The sequence below is a fragment of the Cimex lectularius genome, unplaced genomic scaffold, assembly GCF_000648675.2.
Source record: "Cimex lectularius strain Harlan isolate CLEC.00 unplaced genomic scaffold, Clec_2.1 scaffold66, whole genome shotgun sequence".
NCBI classification, from domain to species: domain Eukaryota; kingdom Metazoa; phylum Arthropoda; class Insecta; order Hemiptera; family Cimicidae; genus Cimex; species Cimex lectularius.
The window spans coordinates 1,463,785-1,485,470 of record NW_019392701.1 but is presented as its reverse complement, the minus strand read 5'-3'; the positions used below and the strand labels follow the sequence as shown (position 1 = coordinate 1,485,470).

The following is a 21,686-nucleotide window of genomic DNA, read 5'->3' as shown; positions in this document are numbered from 1 at the left end:
TTCTGGCTTAAATAGGCGATGTTGGGAGGAAAATGATTTTACTGTCGATGTTGGCCAAAAGTAACATATTAGCTATACATAATGTCCAACAAAAGAGAATTAAAAACTCTTCACTATAAAAAATTTTGATATTTTAATTTTTTCCCCGTAGAATTTCATTAACGAAGCTGTCTTTATAGAGAAAAGAAAGGGACTAAGTAATGCCCCTTGGGAGATTGGAACATGTTACTACTTTTTTTTCAGTCAGCAGTACTACATATTAGTATCTGTTATGTTGTTCTCTTTTATTATACTATTTGCTTTTTACTGATATTAGTCCTCTTATCGTATATATCATAATTAATTTTTGTTTGAATACAGAACCAGTATATATAAAGAAAAGGAAGGGAGTAAGTAATGCTCTTTGGAAGATTAGAAGATTTTACTTAGTGCAAACGTTCTTCCACAAATTATGCTATAAATATTTAAGCCAAGTTTCCCTATGCACTTGATTAATAATTGAACATGTTAAATTAATGGCATTACTTACGTAGTTATATTTAAGATCTTCGTGCATGTAATCGACACCTAAAAAAGAGTTGTTATTAAGAAAAAATTAATTAAGCAAAATCTCGAAAAAGTAGATATTATTTCTCACCGTCGTCCATAATTGCGGTCGTTACATTTTTCCCTGTGACACCCTGCGCCCAGGCTGCTTCGACGTTCAGGTCAAGCTTAGGTTTGCCACCATTTTGACCGGTGTTTTTTAAATACCATTGGAACGTGAAATATGGGTCCGTGGGGTCTCGCTCCGGCTTGATATGAGGTACGAGGTTTTCCACGTTCAGAGGCTTGTAACCTCTTTTCACCCTCTTGAACCCCGGGAGCTGGTATGCGTACTGCACCTACAATAGAAATAAGACTGAAGGTTATACAAAATGTGATATTTTATAATTGGGTGAATTTTATTTTCCATATTTGAAAAATTATCTAACGAGTCAGGAAATCGTTCGTGAAACGACACCACAGTCATTTACGTAGATAACTACGATGTTTGTCACAGGTTTTTCTTTTACTTTAAACATGGAATGCAAAACATTTTTGTCTAAATTAACATATTAATGAAAGTTTCACGTTAAAATCCCAGCTCTGTTTTACTCCTGCTCTAAGCCAAGTTAATTTTTTAATCATCATTTTATTAATGTCTGGACAATTTGAGATAAAGTTTAATTATTTCCGCGTTATCCCTGACAAAAAGAGAGCGCTGGTATTTAATAATTTTGTTAAATTTTGTTGCACGTTCAGGGCTTTAACGGTTTGAAAATGTTTTGAAAGTTTTCAGCGGCTGACCTTCTGCGAAAACATATCAAAAAGGAAACCGTTCATCGATTGGAAGTAAAAGGAATGAAATATTTATTAACTTGAGGAGGCATAAATTGCAGCAGCAAAAATTGGAAGATGAAATTTGTCACAAGACAGATTGGAAAAAAAATCAAAAGAAACTGTATCGATTGGAAAGAATGTCACAAAATGTTGAAAAGCTGTCTCGATGAAACAGCCATCTTTCACAATTAGGCGTTTACAACGTCATGAATAAATGTGTGGTGATTAGTGACCGTTAATCGATATTTATTTAGAAATCGTGAGATGCGGTCTGGTGTGATGTAGGTTTCGTCACCTAAGAATGAAGAAAAGCTGGAGTTGTTAATGCCTCATCCAACATCACGTAAAAATTATTTAAAGATCTTGAGATGCGATCTGGTGTAGGTGAGAAAAACATTTCTTTATCGTGCCTACGTTTCGATCTTTATTCGAAGATCGTGAGATGCGGTCTGGTGTGACGTAGGTTTCAGAAAAACATTTTCTTTATCGTGCCAACGTTTCGATCTTTATTGAGATCATCTTCGATGGCACTCTCGACACGACACGCAAGAATGGCACAATTACATAGAAGACAAACACTTTGAGCCCTGAAGATGATCTCAATAAAGATCGAAACCTTGGCACGATAAAGAAAATGTTTTTCTGAAACCTACGTCACACCAGACCGCATCTCACGATCTTCGAATAAAGATCGAAACGTTGGCACGATAAAGAAATGTTTTTCTAACCTACACCAGATCGCATCTCAAGATCTTTAAATAATTTTTAACTGATGTTGGATGAGGCATTAACAACTCCAGATTTTCTTCATTTTTAGGTGACGATCTTTCGTTCAACTTACTCTTTCGAGCAATGTTGTTTACTGCAGAAGATTCTGGACGATTTCTGGCCTTGGTGCGAAATAATATTGTTAAATTAAAATGAAAATAAGTGTAAGTCGTAGGATTTTCCAAGAAAAAGGTCGCGAATGAGCTTGACTTATTTATTTACAAATTTAATGGTCATCCCATTGACGACGTCGGTTCCAGCTCCGACCTTAGGAGTTATTTTTAATAAGAACTGCCATTTTCGTGAACACCTCGAAGCTGTTATAAAAATAAAAAAATTTGGGATTCACTAGAAGTCAGAAGGTACATTTTAAAAATGTAGTTGCCATAAATATATCTTGAACATTAGGATTGACTCCCCGGACATCTTGTCCTGCATTGGTACTAGGGTCGACAAGCGCCAACTCTGCTCCCGTGAGCTATTCTACATTCCTCAACATACGACGAATTAAAGCTAGTGGGGAGTGTCCAAGACGACACAATGTGTTTGCCTTCTACAATTATGAAATCATTAACTTATTTTACAAAACTCATTTTCTACAAATTCAATAACTTTACAAACAATGAAATATTTGATATAAACAGTCATTATTTTATTATGATTCTTCTTTATCACCGCTAATATATATAATATACGATGAAAATACGATACATATATTTTTTCCTTGGGCACAAGTTTGATTGCATCTATTGCAGTTATTATCTAGTTGTAATCTATTCTTTCTAACTAACGTTTTGTTTTTAAAATCAAAATGTTTGTGTATGTTTTCTGTACTCTTGACTGTTCAGTTTTGGGTCACACGTTTCAATTGCAATAAAATGAATAAAAAATTATGAATTGTTCATAACAGCTTTTATCACGAGTTATTTCTGAACCGTATCGGAAGGTTAATTGGAATAATTGTCACGGTATTTTTCAAAATACTTCGTGGAGCTTAGAAAGTGAAAAAAAGACGAACGATGGGTGTCGCGAGAACTTACTGAGTCGCAAGTGGTAACCCGATGCGAAACCGCCTCTTCGCTCGGATTGCGTCATAGAAATTATTTCTTTTCTGCAGCGTGGGTGTTATACGATAATCGCAGTCGGATCCCGAGGTCGGACAAGGGTGAGCGGCGAGTGGCCACGTGATATGCACAAGCCGTGGACAAATCGCTAACATTTATTACCACTTTTTGTATGATTTCATAGATATTTCACCATGACATTGAACATCCATTATTTTCAATCATAAAGCATAAAACCCTTCCATAACGAAGATATTTCTTTAGTTAATAAATTGATAGATGATGTATACTTCATATTCAAAGAATATAATTTATTATTCTATCAGGCCTTGTTTGATTTTTATTTTAAACTCACATAATATTATATATTTATTTATTTATTAAACTAACGAAGAAGTAGAAGAAATAAATGCTCAATAATTTAAATTAGATGCAACATCATGCAGCTGTGAAACGAAGAAAACCTTCTTTTTCATGTCCGCTATATAAAGGACACTTTTTTCCTGCATGTTCAGTATCTGGAGAATAATTAATATTAGTTTTTATTAGTCAACTTACATAAAACATGTACATCACGTATGCCATTTGCATGGATTTGAATAAGGACACGTTTTGTACCATTTAAGTACTCATTATTTAGTTCTTTGTTCGTAATTCAAACATTTTAGACGATGGCATAAATTGCGGCTAAATTTTCAGTAAAGACTATGAGAAATAGATTAATTTTATTTAATTAAGACCATTTGTCTATTTCAACCCTGTAAAGTGGAAACAGCCTTCTGTATGCACACTTTATAACGTAGCCCTGGGTTATAAGATTATTTTTAAACAGGGATTATCTTTGTTGAAGGTCAGGTCAGGTGAAGGCAGATCTGACTGAGAGACGAAATGAAGAGAACCCTTTGGTGCATTGTCATGGAACATGATATATGTTAAAATTATAAATGGTATGGAGTGAGTGTCACAGTTAATCATCACTATATATAATGATATCATAATCACATGTCAGAATAAACTGAACTTGAAAAGATAAATACTTTAGTTTTATGTAAAGAAAATTGTTTTAGGTTTCTCGTACTTTTGATTTCTCAATTTTCGTAAATGACTCGATGATATCCACATTAAAATCTTCATAAATATGATGTAAAGATGTAAAGATATCTCAGAAAATCTATGTATAACGATTCGAAAAAGGTTGCTCATGATTTTTCATCAATAAAATAATATAATTTCTTACAATTATTAAGATAAATAACATTTCAAACAAGGTGACATTTTACAATGTTTACAGCTTTCTTTAGTAAATCTGATAAAGTTTAATTCCATGACTTTAGGACGGGTGCAGTGTTTTTCCTTCAATGTTTCTCCCCGTGTATTGGCAACACTGATTTTTTTGACGCCAATCTAAACACTCCATTTCATAATGTTCTACCTCTAACTGGCTTTTCACACCACCAGTACATTTTGTATCGACTGCTATATTTGCCAAACAAATTTTTCATATAAAATGTATAATTTAATACTTTTTTTACCACAGTTCCTTCAGAGTGATGCCAACTTTAGCAATTTTCCTTAAGGTTAGCAGGAAATCTTGCGAGTTATGAGTGGTTGTTTGTTCCTACCCGAGTATTGGCAAAACTGATTTCTTTGGCACCAATATAAACTATCTATCACTAAACTCACGGGATTTCCCGCTAACTTTTAACAAAATTGCTAAAGTTGCCATTGCTCGAAGACAACATTAGGCCATAAAGTGGAAGAATAAATACATGGTATAAAACTGATGCGAAAAAAAAACATATAAAAAAAATAGAGAGTACATAAATCTATAACACAGATATGAGACTATGGCAAACAGTATTTATAACACAGTCTCCAAAAATTATTCCCACAAAAAGAATAAAATATTCTTTTAAAATCTAAAAATAAGACAAAAATACCAGTATTTACTCAATATACACTGACAGGCAAAAAATTCCACCCAATTAATTTTTTTCATTTTCTTGATAAAATAAAATTCTGCCCTTAATTTGTCTCATAGTTTTCATCAATAAATATTTGTTCATGCTATGTTTTAAATTGGGAATATCAGGTTAGAGGTAAACACACTTCATCCTTAATCCAAAACAGGAATAAACCATTTTTCAATGTTTACTTTTTACGGAATTTGAAATGTTTATTCATTTTCATTTGAATTCTGATGGAAGAAACTGTTTAGTTTTGACCTTTGTTGTTTTCTTAATTTCAGGTTGTAAACATAAAAATGCCACTTAGTGCTGAGGATGTTGCACGTGGAGTGGCACTTATTGACGATGGACGTTCCATCAGGTATGCCGTGGGCCGACACTGCGAGACTCGGTTAGACGGCACGGCTCGTCTTTGGTCTTTGGACGATTGGTCTGCTGTACTTTTGACAGATGAGTGTAGATTTGCTCCATATGGGCGAGAAAGAGTGTGGAGAAGGCGAGATGAAAGGTAAGTAAGAAGCCTCACCGTCAGGTCACAATAGCTCAAGTGGTAGAGCAGCTGCGTATCAAGACGAAGATCCTGGGTTCGAATCCCGTTCGTGCCATTGACTTTTTTATCTCAACTGAATACCTTAATTAATTGTAAGATCTAAAACAACTTTTATCTGTCCGTCTTTTTTTTTATTTCTCATTTTCCTTAGCAATTTCCATTTTTTAACTTTTTTTAGACAAAGTCTCAATTATTAAACGTTAAAAAAACGTAAAATTTTGATTAATACATAAAATTATATACAAATCAAGTTATATTACAAGTGGGTACAAAAACCTAACCGTTAAAAAAATGCCACGTTCCAGACCCCCTCCAAAAGAATTAACCAATCGATAGAATGATATCTACACTGAGGCCAAGTCCGTTCGTTTTTTAGCCCTTAACCTGATGGAACTCAAAAGAAAAGATACAAGTTCTAGATTCCATCCTAAAAAAGTAAAAATGTCAGTCTATCAAGGTAGTTATAACTGTATTGTGTCCAATCTTACTTCATTTATATGCTTTTTATGAGCATCACAGTGCTTTATTTTTATTGGTTAACACTTGGCCAGTTTCTGAATGAACACTGATGAGCCTGGAACTTTTTTTATTCTTCTGAGTCTCTTCCTTCCAATCACCCGCCTCTCCTGTGTGACCAAACATGGTCCTGATGTTTAATCCTTATTCAACAGTCCAAATTGTGGTCTAAAATCCAAAAATGGAACAAATATCACCAATAATCATCATGTGTGTGTTTTTCTACACGTGACGACCTCAGCAAACGGTCCAAAATTGTATCTGGATAACTATTATAAACAGACTGTTGAAATACGACTTGTAAATAAAATAAGAACAAATACTGAAAACTTCTATCCTTATAGGAAAATTAACGCTGATAACGAATGCAACCATGAAAAAGGCATTAAGTGCTCGAGGACTCTTGCTACGAAAAGGAGGATGAGGCTACTAATGTTTATAACTAACTACCATCAATTATATCAGTCATGTAATATGTATAGATGATCAAAGAGGATTTACAGACGGCGTTGACGGGACGGCGGAAAATATTATCTTGCTCGACTCTCTAATCCGTGATGTGAAGAAACGACTCAATGGCCTACATGTCGCGACCCTCGACCTCAGAAGGCATTCGATTCCGTCAGTAGAGAGGGCCTACTGGAGGCTATAGCTGCGAAGAGTGTACCCGAGAAGCTGGGACGCTACATAGCCGAGACTCTCTGAGAGAGGGAAGCACATGCCTGGAGTCAAGGAGAGGGAGATCGCGCGCGATCCGGCCGAACCGCGGAGTGCACCAGGGCGATCCATTATCGCCGATTCTGTTCAACTGGGTGATGGATGAGATTTTGTCTACAATTCCTCCCCACATTGGATATAGATTAGAAGGGAACAGAATCGGAGCCCTGGCGCTGGCGGACGACGTCGTGCTCGTTTTCTTTCGAGGGGCTTTCGAGTCCTCAGCGTCCAGGTATGGGCTCGAGGTGAACCCGGGGAAGTCAACAGTACTCTCCCTAATACCCGACGGTAAAAGGAAAAAGATGATAATTGACGAAACGGCACGATTCTCCGTGTCCGGGAATCCCTGACGCAGGTCGGGGTTCTGGACACCTGGAGGTATCTCGGAGTCGATTTCGGAACGGGGAGTAAGGGAAATGAGGCTGGAAGCCGAACTGGGGACACTCCGTTAGAGGGTCAAGGTCGCCCCGCTCAAGCCGCAGCAGCGACTTGAGGTACTAAGGACGTACCTGCTCCCGAAGCTGTTCTACCCCCTGGTACTGGGAAGGACGACGGCCGGCCGACTCACCGCCATAGATCGTCAAGTGAGGAAAGCGGTGAGAGGATGGCTGCACCTACCGAAGGACACCCCGAAAGCCTTCTTTCACACGTCGATCAAGGATGGAGGGCGAGGGGTGCCCGCCATAAAAACCTTTGTGCCAGGGAGCTTCGCTGGAAGATTCGACCGACTGCGTGAGAGAGGATCGGCAGCAGTCAGGGCAGCAATCGGGAGCACGGCGGCCCAACGGCGTATAGCGTGGGCAAAGCAGCAGCTGAGGAAGAGGGGCCTCCCGCCAGACAACCCGACTCCGGAGCAGAGAAGGCGCTTCTGGGCAGAAGCGCTGTACATGACGTACGACGGAGCGGCAGTACGGGAGGCCAGCAAGGAGAAGGCGTCTACAGCATGGATACGGAGGAACAGCGGCGCCATTCCAGGAACTAAATCCAGTACACCCGGACCTGGATCAACGCTCTACCCACAAGGACCAGGCCAGCAAGGGGAGAGCAGCGCCGCGGAAGGGACCTCCGTTGCCGAGCTGGATGTGACGCCCCGGAGACCCCTGCGCATGTCGTCCAGAGTTGCTGGCGTACCCACGGCGGGAAAATTCTACGCCACGACGCCGTGATAGCTGCACTCGCCGGACGGCTCAAGCAGAAGGGGTATACCGTTCTTCTAGAGCACCACGGCGACCTCCCGTTCAAGCCGGACCTCCTGGCTACGAGGGATGGTAACAGCCACATCATCGACGTCCAGATCGTAGCGGCAGGACCTCCACTCAGCGCGGCGCACCGGCAGAAAACAGCGAAGTATGGCGACAACCAGGATATCACCAGGCAGGCGGCGGCGCTGCTAGGGACGAGCAGCATCGATGTCTCAACTCTCACCGTCTCCTGGAGAGGAGCCCTCTGCCGGCAGTCAGTTGTGTGTCTTCGCAGGATGGGAATCTCGGACCTCGCTCTCGCCGGAATGGTGGCAACCACACCTCCTGGACGCGGTTCAACCGGATGACGACGGCGGGAAGGCGGCATTGAAACTGGTGTATGATGACTACTGCGCGTGAGGTCTCCGCAGCGAACAAGAAAGAAGAGTACGAAATTTAATGTCGGGAATCTCAATATTGTAAATGAAAAATATGAATTGTAATACTTGTAATGCTGAGAGATCAAATACACAGTTTTGATAGCCTCCAGACCTGTACAGAGAGTGTCTATCTCGCCTGTCTCCTTTGGTGCGTTGAGATTGAATGTATTTATTAACTAGTATGGGAAGGCTAACTAATCTAATTGAGAGTTGATGAAAACTCAATATTCCACCAACGGCCCTCTCACACTACACATTCATTCTAATAAATGTTTTCAATCTTATTAGACAAAAAAGAAACACACAAAACAACCAAAGGTCAGGATTTCTCCAAAAATCGGAACATGGGAACCAAAGATTCGCTGCCGTGCTCAAACACAATTCTCATAACCTGTGGCATACCTACACGTTTTCTATATGTAGCTGAGGACAATCGGTGGGGCACGTCGAGCCATCTCTTTGCATGCCTGTCACATGTGCGGGCTTTTGCCCAAAATTAAGTAAATTTATCATGGGCTTTTCTTAATTCGGTGAGGAGTACGCTTCTTCTACGAGCAGCGGCGTATCTAGCCGAAGATCGTGGGTTCGAATCCCGCTCGTGATACTGAATTTTTTTATCTCAACTAAAAACCTTAATTAATTGAAAGGTATTAAATTGAGTTTTATTTTTTTATATATGTAAAGTTATATAATGTAGAAACTGTATGTGGGCTTTGTTTAATCAATCAACAATTATATTATTTATATTAAGTTTGTTATTGCGGCATACCCTTAGTTTTGAATATTTTTTTCGTTTAGTAATTTATGCGGTTCAGTTAGTTTTAAATAGAAGAGCAATAAAATAACTTTTTTATTATAAAACACACTTTTTGATTATTTTATCGCTTTTTGGCCCAAACTGCGAGAGGATTGTTTAATTACCATAGCATGATGAGTTTTCTGTTTAATTTTCATTTCCTACTTCAAACCGGTTATTCGGCGTTTAACACAATTTCTCAAGGAACGAGATAATTATGATCGGTGGTATGCAAATCTTATTAAAAGGAACGGTTTTTATCAAATTAGCCTAATCTAGTTCTCTTGTTATTAACACGTGTAGTACAACTTACCCTTCATAACTTCCTGCAGTAAACCCTTTTAGGTCCGGAAGAAAAGGAAGGTTGTCCTATTGTTTATAGAAAATATGGAATAATTTCATAAGTCAAAGTTAAAATTAGTCCAATCAGTAAAAAATCCGAGCGATCAATCCTGCCTGATATAGATTTCAATTTAATTACGCAGCTTTCATGTTTTGGCGGATTGACATTTAACCACCGATGGTCAGTGGGCGAAACAATCCCGTTTCATTTCTATTCTTTGAAGAATTTCCACTGAGTTCAATGTCGACATTGTTTTGAGGCGAACTCATTTTCTGTTATTCAAGCGTAGACGGGATAAATAAGGAAAACTTACGTGGCACCGAATGTTTCTTTTCTTTCCTTTTCACTCGCATTTCAATTTATGTGAACATTCAATTCTAAGCAAATATTCAAGATAAATTTTGTCACGCACGAACACAAAAAATTTGTAAATTTTAACTAAAAAGTTTGATTTAATACGCTTAGAATGAATTTACATTCATAATCACGTTTCAACATCTATATACAATTTTACCGATTAAAGGTATATAGAAAAAATATTTTGGACAAACCAGACAAGAAAGTGTGATAAATCGTGACGTCGTACAAGAAGAATTTAGTAGGTATACCATTAGAACTGATAGATAACGAGTTTAAATGTACAATTGTGGAAAGAATCTAATAAATCTGTTTATCATAGATAAATAGACAAATTTGTCTTTATTTACATAAACTGATCCATGCATGAACTTCTGCATCTTAAACATGAACCCACTAAACCAGTAAAAATAGGCGGACCACTTCACAGACAAGAATCCTAAATAAATAAATCCTGTTCAACAAGCTACAAAATTCCATCACACATTTAGATCATTTCTTTTCCCAATTTTTGAGGACGTTGGTATTGAATCGTGATATTTCTTCTTAACTACTCCGGGGCTCTTTTTACGCGTTAAAATAAGAAATATTGCAAAACTACATTCAATCTGATCCAATATCTTAGGGTCAAAGATATTTTTAATTATATATAGATCTTTTATGTATATATAGATCTTATTCTTATCCCTCTCTAACTCAATCTCTCTCTCGCACTCTCCTCTCTCTATCACTCACTTAATCAATAACTCGCTTTCTCTCTCCTCTCTCTCTCTCTCACTCTCTCACTCTCTCTCTCTCTCTCTCTCTCCTCTCTCTCTCCTCTCTCTCGTTTCCGATCAACGACCAGTGGTCTTTTACCATAGAATCAGAATTTGCCTGTCAAATCGATTCAATTATAATTTTAATTGCCAATTAAAATCACTCANCGTTAAGTGACAGAGAGGTCCAAGAGGCTTAACTTTGCGTGGTGAAATAAATCTATCAATCTTTATACCTTCATGTATGTGATGTATGTTATTTATTGGACAGAAAGTATTTACTGCGAATTCTTCACCGCTCCTCACGAATCCAAGAAAGTATTAAACAACCTATCACACTTACTTGCGACTGTTCTCTGTGACGTTGATAAGCTAAATTAATTATAATCCAACTAAAAAAAATGTAGTATGGTTAATTACTCTCCAGTGAGGATTTTAAGACGTTCTTCCCTGAAGATGGGCGTTTGATTAATTCAAAAACCCGCTAGTGGAGACAGGGCCAGTAAGTGCATGAGTTCACCGACTCGCAGACCAAAGTACATCATCAACGACCAGTTCTTGTTTAAATTTATTCTGCTAAAAGAGAACTGAATATGAATGCAGTGTTGCGCCACGTTGAGCCTGACGTTTGGACGGAAAAAAAGTCGGGGGGGGGATTTGTTTTGTATATTTCAACAACAAAATTAAAATAGAGTTTTGACCAGGTTATTCTAATTTCAAAAAGCGACAATTATGGCAAACGGCCAACTCGACAGTTATCCCCTTAAAATTAATAAGTTAAAATCAATAATAAACCTTTGTATGAATAAATAATGTGGAGTAAAGCTATATATGGATATATAACCGTGGGAAGTCGGATAGAACCTCAGAGATGGAAAAAAATCGTAATTTACCTTTTCGTTAAATAATACTGGTTCATTTAACTTCCTTATCTTCGATATAATCGTGACAAAACAAAAGTTAAAAGCAAGGCAAACTGATCCAACACGATGTCATCACCTCGAACTACCTCCCTCATTTTTACCGTCAATCTAAATTTATCTTGAAATGAATTCAGTTTGAATTCGATATATACCACATGGCGTTAATTCATCATGTAGCCTTGAAAAACCCTCTGCGGAGGTGATGGAATACAGTTCGATCGTTAATGATCATCTCGGCCCGCCTATTCTCGCTGAATCGAAAGTTAAATACATCACGCATTCAAATGTGAAAACTAAAGATTTCGTCGTTTAATTAACAATTATAAATAAATAGTTCATATAATTTTTCCCGCACGAATGCAGTTGTGACGAAAGAAATCGATAATAAAGCGTTTAAATTAGTTCACTAACAACGGGAGACTACAAACGAGATCACTGATTTTAGAGAAATCTTTTTTGGTGGTACTAGGTCGAAAAATTTTAGAAACGTTTTTCCAATAGGATAAGAAAACAAAATGTAATTTAAACGTAGTTTTCTGTCGTTATTGTTCATGTATTTTATATGTAGGATAAGAAAATAGTAAGTAGGATCGTATTAAAGTCCTTTTGTAAGGCTGATAAATATGAATTTTTATAGAAATATAAATATACATTTTTAAGCTATGTCAATTTTTTCTTCCAAGTTCCGGACAAAAAAAATCATAACCCGTGTGGATTTAATCCGAATTCGACGTTATTATAACGTTTTTAAATTTAATTATACTTTTTATGTAACGACTTGGTTGAAATGAAAATGTTAGTTGAAAATGGGTGTCCAGAAGTAAGGTGTCCAGAAGTAAGGTGTCCTTCCCTTGTTTAGTTTTATTTTTCAAATATTGGCTTCTTCCAAGATCTTCCAAGCTGGAGAGCATTCTACCCAGTGTATATTGCCTAATCATAAAATCCCACCTGTTTAACCGTTAATTCAGAATTAGGCAGGGCACAGTGATACCCTCTATGCATCCTAACTAAGCTGGCGTCCTAAAGGGGAGCATCCTTCGATTTCTCCTTTACACGATATACACTGCTGAAATTCCTATCCTTCCAGAAATAATTCTCTACATATTTGATCACGATACAGTAATCCTTTCCCCGCATAAAGATAAAGGTACCTTTAAAACCATTGCCTCGAAGTAACAAGAGAAAAACACCTTTGAGCATAATTTATCAAATTTTGTGTTCACGAAAATTCTCTCATCGTACATCTTACTCTACTTCAAGTTAAAATTTATCGTTTAAACTAAGACATTTCCCACTGAATTCTAGATCTATTGTTATCTCATTTCATAAAGCACAAAAAGTGATGTTACACAGTTATTATTACAGACCTATTTCCTTTACACTGTCACTCACAATCAGTAAAATTTTGGAAAAATATTATTTAAAAAAAGGATTACTGATTTCTTTCTAATTAAAAAAGTTGCAATATGTGGGAGGATACTTCCTGGCAAGGTTTATCTTGGTATACTGTTGTCATTTTAATAATATAATACAATATATTGATATATTGAAATTCATTCATTGAAATTTTTTGTACAAATTGTGTATTTCAATATGTACGATATCATAGCATTGTTATAGAAATAAATCATTTGAAACCGAACAAAGTAGGAAACTAGGTAACTATCCTACTATTTTCTTCTACGTAAAAAATTGACTGATATATATGTTTATATATTGAAAACCCATCTACAAAAGAGAAAACCATGATTATATTACGAAAGTATTAAGTTCAAACATTTGAATGATAAATCTGTAAACAATAGGGATAAGTACAAAAAATATTTATTCGTTCACAGCAATAGTTTTACAGGTGATTTGAGTAAAAATACAGCGGTTCTTATACGTACTACAATAGAAATTCGAAAATGCCCCTGCTTTACTGTAAAGGGGCAAAAGACACTTTTTTAAAAAAATATAATGAAGTAGTTTTGCGTTGGAAAAAATTCAACAGAACGCCCCATGTCCACGAGTGTTGAGAAATTTTAACGGGTTTATTAGCAGACGTCCAGCGACCAGTGATGTATTGCAGATAAAGATTTGCCCGGTGCCCTTCGTTCAAACATATTTGACAGGGAAACTCAATTTCCTCTGATATGGGCCTGTCGTTCACCGCCCCACCCCGACACCGTCAATAGACCACTTGAACCTAAATGACGTCAATAAATCTTTGCGGGAAAAATAACAGCTCCACAAAATAAACTAAATGTCTGATTTATGCTTCAAAACAGTCAAATGCCATATTAGTTCGGGATCTGGCAGTTTTATCAGGTTACTGGAACAAAAGCGATTTTCCCTATAAAAACTATAAAATATTAGCGTAGTTGTTTAAAGAAAATGGGCGAGTATTAACAGAAACTGTTTTTTAACGTAGACTACTCACCACTGTCAAGTGGTTGTAAATCAATCCGATGTAATTTAGCCCCAGGGTCTATCGACAATATGTCATTTCGGTCTTGTTATGAACTAATCATCGTTAATTCTCTTGACCGTCGTTAAATACATTCATCCCGATGTACATTAACTTCATGTAATCCATGTGTTCAACATCATGTACTAAACAAGGATCCTAGGTAAGGATCGCTGTGGTACATAATATTCCGCCAAACGTTCATTCATGCTAGTAAATACGTTTAGACAAACTTGACCTTGCTCTATTTCAGCCATGGGATTGGCACTGAGACTGCCACTGTTGCATCCTCACATCCAGAAGATAGTCTAGATTCTTAGAACATTTTTTTTACAACTGCATACAATATGCAACAATTTTTGTATAGTACAAATTCCATTTCTCCATGATGATATTGAGATTACTTCTAACGTCCACTGTCAGCCGGCAAGAGGCCGAAATCTGAAAAGGCACTTTAAATGAAAAAATCGTGACTTCGGAATAAGTCATCGGCGCTACTTCATAAAAGACCAAAGGGGTTGAAGCCATTCGAAACGTCAATATTTTCCTGTTGAATTTCAATTTCTAACCCAAGTCTTTTTTCCAATAAACTACAAAATATGTACTGATAAATACTGATTAAAGTGTATAAAAATTACACATCGTTTTTTAAATGAAATATCCTTAAATCTGTCGTGCGCTTCGGCATGAATTATAGACCGAGAGAGCTCTATGGGATAAAGTGAACTTGATAGTGATTAATTTCATCGTAATAAAATTTAATATAGCCAAGCATAATTGAACTTTTTAATTGACCTAAAATACCATGATAATGGCAAAGGACCTGCGATCACTGATTTTAGCACAACTTTTTTGGTGATACTGGGTCGAAAAATACTAATGAAGTTCGATAAATTTTTTAAAATGTGTTTTTTATCTTTTTTCTTTTGTTGTGCATGCAAGATATTCGAAGGTTTTATATAACTCTACAATTGTCTTTCTACGATCGGTTCGCAACAGCAGAGGTCATATCAACCCTCGGAGTGTTGGGCTTTTCACGTAATGGCATAAGTTGATTTGCTTAAATATTTAAATTAGAACCGGAAATATCAAATAAAACGTTTGAGGAGATTTCGTGTTTTTTTGCTCTTAATGACAAAAATCTAAACGTTGTTGAGACAGGCTAAAAGAAGAAAAATCCAATTTTCCACGGTTGTCATAATTTTTTATATTGGTATAGTGTATGAAAAAGAGTCTTTATTTCCTTCTCGCATTTTCTGCAGTACCGTATGATATGTTCCGCGTTTTTTTATTGGTTGGATACAGCACACACTTCACTATTTCCTGACCGATCATTTGTAGGTACTGTTTCCCGTGTGAATCAAGATCTATCCACTCACTCTCGCTCTCTCTCTCTCTCTCTCTCTCTCNCACTCACTCTCTCACTCACTCACTCACTCACTCACTCACTCACTCATTCACACTCTCTCTCTCTTTCTTTTTCTCTCACTCACTCACTCACTCACTCTCTCTCTCTCTCTCTCTCTCGTTTCCGATCAACGACCAGTGGTCTTTTACCATAGAATCAGAATTTGCCTGTCAAATCGATTCAATTATAATTTTAATTGCCAATTTTGAACTGTAAGATTTGTTAAAATTTGGAGTCGAGACGTTGGTTAATCCACTCCTACAGTCAGAACAATGCAATACGTGATGGTCGTCGATAGATTGTGCATATTCAAGAGCCAAAAGGATTTCTTATATTTCGCAAGTGAAAGAGGAAGCAGTCTCATCAGGGCGACGGTACGAAGCATATTTATTGTTTGAGGATTCATAGTTTGCCATTTTTTCCCATCCGATTTAGAACCTAGAATTTGTGAAAATAGTAGTCGCATTAGACCATTTTTGGTGGCTCAGATCGCGAAACCTATAGTTTACATCATAAAGTGGAAATTCGGCAAGGTCAGGCAGTAACCAAAGGGGAATTTTGCAATGGGGCAAAACAATTGGAGCTCAAATGGAAGAAGTTTCTATCATACATTTTTGAATTTTTAAGTACAACTGTTGGTTTAAGGAGGAGATTTTGAGGACATATTTTTCTATTAACCATGGTCATCTAATTATCAATCATTAGATCAGTCATTAGATTCCCTTTGTCATAACATTGATTTGAATAAAATTCATAGAAGTTGTGCATTTTTAAGTGGAACACCGAACTTCGGATACATATACACCGGCTACCCAGCCCAAAAATGTCTATTTTTTATTTGTGATGAAAATTCGTATTTAAAACGAATCCGTTGTTTTTTTCAAAACAAATTTTTTGGCATACTTTACTCGAAGCGTGGTTTGGCTTTTCCAAACTTTTATATTTATCTAACCTCATTGAAAACAATTTCACATATCAATTTTTGACAGTACGTAAAAAAACGAAGCGGTTGATATATAATAAACTTAAAATACACGTACAAAAAGGCAGAAATCTACATTAAATAAAAGTACTTAACTTATTTAAATTCATTTTTTTCTTCGGTTCCTAGAGCACATTGGATAAAAGGCTCGGACATGTTTAATATTTCTTTTACCACGTGATTTCTGGTACGACGAAAAAAGTGTAATTGAAATTCGGCGATTACACATCCTTAAGGTCCCCTCGTAAGCCAGTACTTGACTGAAACATGAAACCTCAAGTTTACACCTCAAATAAATAAGTGCCTTTCAAGATTTATACACGTTTTCGTGGTAAAAATCTAATTTTGATCAAACTTATAACATACGTTTGTTTTCTTATCACAGCATAAACCGATGGTTTTAGAACCATATAAAAACAACTGCTTACTTGACCCAACCACTTTTTGCAACCGTGTTGCCGCTTTGGATCCCAAGCACCCGGGTTTTGCTTAATCAAAGCTGTCATGATAGCGTTATTTATGTTAGCACAACACTGAAAATACACACTCTACAGATGTTTTACAATAGTAAAGAAACGTTACACTCTTTATCCTATTAGTTAGTTAACAACTAAAACGTAGTAATGTAAAAGGTCCTGATTCCTTTCCAACTATTTATATTACCGAAGGAATGTAGATTCGTTCTCGTTAAACAATTGTCTATCGTATATAATACTTATCTAAAACTGGTGTCCCTGGGGATGTAATCTAATCATGTAATACAAATACACAAAATTGGGAACAAACAAAAATAACAATCTACGGAATTAAAAGTAAAGTTTCATTCAACCCAAAAATATTTGAAAAAATTATATTTAATAAAATAACCCGACTGATTAAAAATCTTTGCACAAAGCCCAGCATGGATTTGTGAAGGGCAGGTAATACTCTGACAAACTTGTATATACTGACTTTAGTAAGGCTTATCATAGAGTAGGTCATGCTATCTTTTGTGAAATACTTGCCATTAGCATACATGGTACTCTCCTGAATAGGATCAATGACTATCTTACAAATTAGAACCCAATTTGTTGCTGTTCGAAATATTCTATCAAAAGCCATTAATGCCACTTCTGCAATATCAAAGGGAGGCCATTTATCCCCGTTACTTTTTAACATTTTTATAAATGAGATTTCAAAGCGCTTTGTCTCATGCCAAATTAAACTATTTGTTAATGATCTAAAAATATATAAGAAAATAAAATCATTAGCTGACGGTGGTATTGAAAAAAAAAATACTTAGGAAATCTAGTAAAATGGTGTAATAGTAATAGTATGGTAATAAATAAAGAAAATTTTATATTATTTGTTTTCACGGGAGGCTAAATACTATTAGTTAGAACTATATTACCTGTATATGGTGCTTAGTGACCGTTAGTTAATGATTAATCGGAGATCGTGAGATGCGATCTGGTGATATGTAGGTTTAGAAAATCAGTTACATTATCGTTCCAAGGTTTCGATCTTTATTGAGATCATCTTCAGAGCCTGGGATTTATAAACATTGTTTAAATTTTACAAATACATGTAGAATGTGAAAAAAACATACAGCAAAATCAAAACAGACCCTGCCCCTTCTCTCATCAAACAGACAAACAAAATCCTTCAAGAAACACATTCACATGTACACCTACAAATCACTTAAAGGGCGGTAGAGCAGCGGCGTATCTAGCTGAAGATCGTGGGTTCGAATCCCGCTCGTGCCATTGACTTTTTTATCTCAACTAAAAACCTTATTTAAATCATAAATCAAAAATTAAATACACAATACAATTATACATACATAAATTTTACAGTGTTATCCCACAGCTATGTATAATTTCTATCATGAGACGGTATATCTGGTCATCATTTTGCAAGAGTAGGGATTTGTAATTTATTGGTTTGACAATGCATTTCTTTGCGTATAATCTGTCAAACCAAATCCTTCTCTCTTTCGAATATTTCTTGCAGTTCATAATAAGGTGTTCTACTTCTTCCTCTACATGGTATGGTCCGCATAACTTAGTCTGTCTTTGTTTATTTTATAAAGATACATCCCACAAATGCCATGACCAGATCTAAGTAGGCAGTCCTTTTTTGACAGTCCATGGAACCAAGGTTTCTTATTTAAATTTGGATTTATTGAGGTATAGAAAGCTCCCGTCGGTGTAGAATTAATTGTGTTGTGCCGTTTCTTAATAATTTCCGCCTGGATACATCGTTTTGCGTCCTGAATGGGAATAGGAATTGTAAGACTCTTCCCCTCATACAAAGCTCGTTTTGCTCGTTTGTCTACCATGAAATTACAAAAGATCCCGGCGTGACCCCTAACCCAACACAATCTTATGCTAGTGTTTTTATTATGTTTTAGTGCTAATATTTTGTTTGCCACCCAGTGTACTAAATAGTTTCCACCAAATTTTAAATTTAGATTTTTTATACTTTCCAAGGAAGTCTTAGAATCAGACAGTATTATAATTGTCTTAGTGCTTAGCTGATTTTCATTGGCATACTCAAGAGCCTTAAAAATGCCAAATAGTTCCGCAGAATAAATACTTATTTCCGAAGGGAGCTTGTACATTTCACTTTGGTTTAATTGGGTGTCAAACCAGGCACAGCCTACCCCATCGTGCCATTGGTCTTTCATCGCGTGCTGAAATTCTTCCCAATCTACTGTTTTAATGGAGAACCTTCTATTGTTACGATACTTATTGGTAGTATTATGATTAACTTGCTGCTCAATTTTACTTTTCAAAAGTGCATGATCGCTGGTTGTTTCATCTGGGCATATTTCAAAGGAAGCCACTTTATCGGCCAAACTCCTACTGACAGCGGCAATATCTATGTGAGAGACACCGCTTGCTCCTGCAAAAGTGGGAGGAGAATCTTGGGAATTCAGAAGGATGAGATCATTCTTTAAAATTAATTCCATTACTTTAATGCCTGCGAGATCATTAGCTGGAGATCCCCAGCACTTATTATGAGCATTAACGTCTGCGGCGAGAACGATGTTACAATTAGTTTTGGCGATTAGTGTGTTTAGCTCATCCAAGATTTCATGATTGCCACTTTTGCAGGGTAAATACACTGAAATGATTAGCATGTCACATAGATTTTTCCTTGCGAGGACAGCAGCAATGTAGGGGCTATTAGTCTTAATTTCGGCAGTGAGAATTTCCGGATTAACTGAGTATACCACTGCTTTGGCGCCTCGAGTTTTATCGCCGTATCTAGTTGCCATAATCCCCAACGGGCTGATGTTCCTCTCGATCCATGGCTCTTGCATTGCTACGACATCGGGGCTTTCACGTGCAATTAATTCCCGTAATTCGTTGCCGACGTTTATGGACTTTTGTGCGTTTAATTGATATATTGTGAGAGTATTACGCCCCATAATCAATTTTGCTTTCTGCATAGGCTTTAGCCCTTATCTTAAAAGGACATAATCTGTCACCTGACATATGCTCAACATTTAATAATTTCCCATTGACGCAATTTACACATTTAGGTGAGTTGGTTTTGTCGCACTTTGTCACGTCGTGGTTTCCGGAACACCATCTGCAAACCACTGATTTGTTACAGTAGGCTGCTATATGCCCATACCCCTGGCAATTAAAACACGAAATAACCTCCACGTTTTTAGCTATTTTGCATGTTTGAAATTTTAGGAAAAGCCTGTTACACTTTATGACCTCTTTCAATACCGTGGGGTTGATTTCTGCGACCCAGTTTTACCTTTTTTAGTTCTGTATTTCATTTTAAGGTCGTCTGCATTCTTGAACAGTTCGCTGTTTTGCTCCAGCAGTTCCTTCTGAAAGTCGCGTATCGTGTATTCATCAGAGATGCCGTATAGAGTAATAGTGGGCTTTTTCTTTGGGAGTTCAATTGCTTCCAATCCAAGCACGTTTAATTGAGGACATGACTCTAGTTTCTTTTTATAGTCTTCGGTTTCGACCAGAAGAGCCAAATTTTCATCTGCAGTGGGTCTCATGTTTGTAATTCTTATGCCGAGTAGTTTAGGTTCGAATCCGTGTTTAAGTTTTTCTTTGATGGCGGTAGAGGTCTCATTAGTTTTAGACTTGATTATCACGACCTTGTTCAAATTGGGGTTCGCGATTTTTTTCTCCTTCAGCGTCATTCTGCTATTTTTCCTTGTAATTTGCGTCCACGGCAAGTCACGGTCTTGATTTGTTGCGATGTTATTTGTTGTGTCTGTAAGTGGTAACTGTGGGGTGCATGAGGGAGTTCTTATTTGCATGAGGTTTGTGTTGTCTTTTTGTGTAATGTTTGGCATTGCTAAGTTTAAACCAGTATTATGTTTTGTTGCATGAGCGTATGTTTTGTTGACCTGCATGCTATTATCTTGAATGTGATTAATTTTTTCGTTTATTGTTGTTCTGTTTCCCAATATATTATTTAGCATGATTTCATGTGCTTGCATCCTTTCCAAGACCTGGTTTTCTAACATATTATTTACTTTTCCCACTTCATCGCCATTGCTCTTTTGTTGCATGCTATATGAATTCAAGGTTTGGATTTGGGTTTCTAGGTTTTTTATTATTTCATTGTTTTTATTAATTATTGCTTCGTATTTTTTGTCTGTTTCTGCTGCAAATTCTATGCTTTGCTCGACGGTCCCGCCAGCAAGAACGATTTTGTGTCGGAACCGTGAAGATGAGGTACGGAGATCTGGAAAACGGTTGCATATCCCCTAAAAATAAAGAATTGACAGCCGAGGGGGCCATCCCAGAGTAGTCGCGGAGGAATGATACTTGGATGTGAGAGCGGGATGATTCATAATCTGATTCCAATGTTGGAAAAATGTCGTTTTTATAAATATTTGAGATATTCGGAATTGATTCCAAATAGGCTTCTATCATAGGAGGCGTACTTTTCTTTTCCCAGAATTTCTTTGTTAAAATGTTTATGTTCAAGAGGGCTAGTTTTTTTTATAAATTTCGCTGTTAGTTGAGTATAGTTTTAGAACGTAGTTATAGGCCAATCTTTCAATTCTAAAATTCTGAGGTGGCTCGCAGCTTTTATATATAGCAGAACTTTTATAGGAGTATCTGACAATAATCCCA

At 36.8% G+C, this 21,686-nt stretch overlaps 1 protein-coding gene across 1 annotated transcript in view; it reads right to left on the bottom strand.

The window, feature by feature from the left end:
• Positions 1-442: 442 nt before the first annotated feature.
• LOC112126655 (neuroendocrine convertase 2-like) overlaps positions 443-21,686 on the bottom strand; it is a 121,746-nt gene continuing 100,502 nt past the window's right edge. Inside the window, exons 3-4 of the mRNA XM_024226128.1 lie at positions 638-884; positions 443-567 (exon numbers count right to left, since the gene is read on the bottom strand). Of these exons, the coding sequence (XP_024081896.1) occupies positions 455-567; positions 638-884 (360 nt within the window). The 3' untranslated portion in view covers positions 443-454. The remainder of the gene's footprint in view (positions 568-637; positions 885-21,686) is intronic.